At 67.3% G+C, this 2,911-nt stretch overlaps 1 protein-coding gene across 1 annotated transcript in view; it reads left to right on the top strand.

The window, feature by feature from the left end:
• SEC31B (SEC31 homolog B, COPII coat complex component) overlaps positions 1-2,911 on the top strand; it is a 41,519-nt gene that overhangs the window by 17,571 nt on the left and 21,037 nt on the right. Inside the window, 5 exon segments of the mRNA XM_021713829.1 lie at positions 8-40; positions 352-494; positions 1,409-1,508; positions 1,612-1,779; positions 2,301-2,435. Coding sequence (XP_021569504.1) covers positions 8-40; positions 352-494; positions 1,409-1,508; positions 1,612-1,779; positions 2,301-2,435 — 579 coding nt within the window.

Genomic DNA, 2,911 nt, shown 5'->3' with positions numbered 1-2,911 from the left:
GAGCGAGCCCGTCATCCGCGTCAGCGACCACAGCAGCAGGGTGAGTCGCCGGTGGACCCGGGCCTGGGCTCTGGCTCCCTCCTGCCTGACCCACGGGCCGAGCTGCCGGACGTCTGCTCCAGGGCTGGGCGTGCGGAGTCAGCCCCTCCGCAGATCTCCCATCAGAGCCGGTCCCGTGGCGCCTCCTGGCCCCTCCTTGCTCGTGGTCATCACTCACTCCCTGGTGGCCGCGGTGCTCCCGGTTGCACGGAAGACACGCCACGCCTGGCCTTGGAGTGGTCCCCTTCCGACAGGGCAGGACAGGTTTCTGGCTGGAGGAGTCGCATCACCTGCCGCGTCTGCTGTTCCCAGATGCGCTTCTCGGGCCTGGCCTGGCACCCTGACGTGGCCACCCAGCTGGTGCTGAGCTCGGAAGACGACCGTCTCCCGGTGGTCCAGCTGTGGGACTTGCACGTCGCTTCCTCGCCCCTGCGGGTGCTGGAGAGCCACCGAAAGTAGCGCCTGGAGCCCCGTCTGTGTCCGATGGGGGGGGTGAATCCTCACCTGGGTCGCCAGACAGCCTTCCTGGCTTTGAAGCTGTCCCAGCAAGCACCCAGCTGCCCGGGACCAGCTCAGTCCTCACCAAGAGGCGCTGCGTGGAGCCTGAGGCCATGGAGAAGGGTGTGCGGATCCGTCTGATGGCAGGGGTGAGCCAGGCTCGAACTCGAGGGTGCTGCCCCTTCTTCAGGCGAGGAGACTCCTCCTCCAGGACGCTGCCGCCCAGACTGGAGTGCAGGGGCCGCTCCCGGCCACTGCAGCCTCGACCCGCTGGGCTCCAGCGATCCTTCCGCCTCAGCCTTCCGAGTAGCCGGAACTACAGGCGCGCGCTACCACACCTGGCTGATTTTTTGATTTATTGTAGAGTTGAGGTCTCGCTGCCCAGGCGGGTCTCGAACCCGCGGGCTCAGGCAATCCACTCACCTCAGCCTCCCAAAGGCGCGGGATTACAGGCTGAGCCACCGAGCCCGGCTTCAGGTCACCCTTTCTAACCAGTGGACGGAGCTGCCTGCATGGCTCCTTGGAGACTCTTGAGGGCTGGGTCCTCCGTGCCCTCCTGGGCGGAGCATGCCCCGGGGACCAGTGGGTGTGATTCCTACGGATTCATGACCCTGCTCTCTGAAAGGGCATCCCACAGACCACGGGAGGCAGGGAAGCAGCGTGGTGGGCGGGGCCTGGGGCTCGACTCAGGCTCTGGCCGGGCCACTGTCTGGAGCTCACTTACCTTCCCAAAGCCTCTTCTTCCTCGTCTGTAGAATGAGAGGAGACTGCCCGCTGGTGGGGACCAAGCCTCCCGAGACCCACGAGGCCCCCACTGGTGGGCATTCACGCGTGGCGTTCATGTGTGGCGTTCCTCTTTCCTCCCTCCCAGGAGGGTCTTGTCGGTGTCGTGGAGCTGGGCGGATCCTGACCTGCTGCTCAGCTGCGGCAAGGACGGCCAGATCTTGTGCAGCAGCCTGGGGAGCGGCGAGGTGGGCAGACCCGGGGCACTCTGGGAGGTGGGCAGCTCCGGGGCACGCTGGGACGGGAGGTGGGGTGGCGTGGCCGCCAGACACTGGCACGCCCCTCGCACAGGTGGTGTACGAGCTGCCCGCGCAGAGCAGCTGGTGCTTTGACGTGCAGTGGTGCCCCTGGGACCTGCCGGTGTTCTCCGCCACCTCTTGCGATGGCTGGATCAGCTTGTACTTGTACTCGGTGATGGGAAGAAGCTGGGAAGCCCAGCACGCGCAACAGGCTGCCCAGGTTCGGAGGGCTTGGTGGAGAGCGCCGGCAGGCGGGGGCCGCTGTGAGGGGGACGGATGGCCTGAGGAGAAGGGGGGCCGTCGGAGGCCGGGGGGCCGCTGGAGGCTGGGGACCGGGGCCCTGGGGGACAGGCAGGGCTGGCCTTTGCTCCCGCGCCTGTCTTCCCGAGGACGTCAGTTTCTGCCGGAGGGTGAGGAAGGCCCACGCCTTGGCTCCTAGGCCTCCGTGTTCCCCGTGATGTTTCGGGCTGGGACCGTGATTTCAGGAGCATGATCTGGCTTGTCTCCTTCCACCCGAGGTGGGCCCCACTCCACTGCGGGCCTGGAACGGAGCCTGGCAGAGTCTCCACGAGCCTCCCGCCCGGGGCCCGGCCCTGGCCCAGTCCCATCCGGGTCCTGGTGGTGTGGGAGTCGGCCCTCCTGGGTCAAATGCCGCAGGGCTTCCTCCCAAAGTGGAGTCGGTAGGTGGAGTCCCGCCAAGCTGCCGCTTCGGGCTGGTGAGGCCGGTGTCCTCTCCCCCAGGTCTCCTCCTCCTTCAGCCGGGGCCAGCCTCTCCCGCCACTGCAGGTGCCCGAGCAGGCGGCCCGAGTGCCGCGGATCCTGGCCCTGAAAAAGACCCCCAAGTGGCTCAGAAGGCCAGCGGGCGCCGTGTTTGCTGTAAGTGTGTGGGCGTGGGCGTGTCAGGAAGGCCAGCGACAGCTGGTTCCACTGGGGATTCACTCCCACTCGTCCGTGTCCCCTCGGTCCCGCTGCGTTCCAGCAGAGGCCTGGCGCGTCCCTCTCCCCGCAGCCCTTGACACCCTGGGACTGGGCGTCCTGTCTCGGGGGCTGGCGGCCTTCGACCTCCTGGCCGAGCACGCCCCTCCAGCGTCGTGCCTGTCCGTCCAGCGTGTACCCGGGCCCAGGTCCACGCGTTCCTTTCTGTCCCACGAGCACCTCCCGGCCCTGTCTGCCTGGACCCGTCCCTCCGCTTCTCTCCTGCCCAGGAAGCCTGTGCAGCCTTCCCAGACCCCTCCCTCAGGTGGCCTCCTCCCCACCCTCCTCAGCCCTAGTGAAAGGGCCCGCCCTCTCTGGTCCCACAGACTTTTTTTTTTTTTTGAGTTGGAGTCTCGCTCAGTCACCCAGACTGGAGT

The sequence above is a fragment of the Carlito syrichta genome, unplaced genomic scaffold (assembly GCF_000164805.1).
Source record: "Carlito syrichta isolate Samal-C Ts95f unplaced genomic scaffold, Tarsius_syrichta-2.0.1 Scaffold304751, whole genome shotgun sequence".
NCBI classification, from domain to species: Eukaryota; Metazoa; Chordata; class Mammalia; order Primates; family Tarsiidae; genus Carlito; species Carlito syrichta.
The sequence above is the reverse complement of the archived record's forward strand: the minus strand, read 5'-3'. Positions and strand labels throughout refer to the sequence as shown.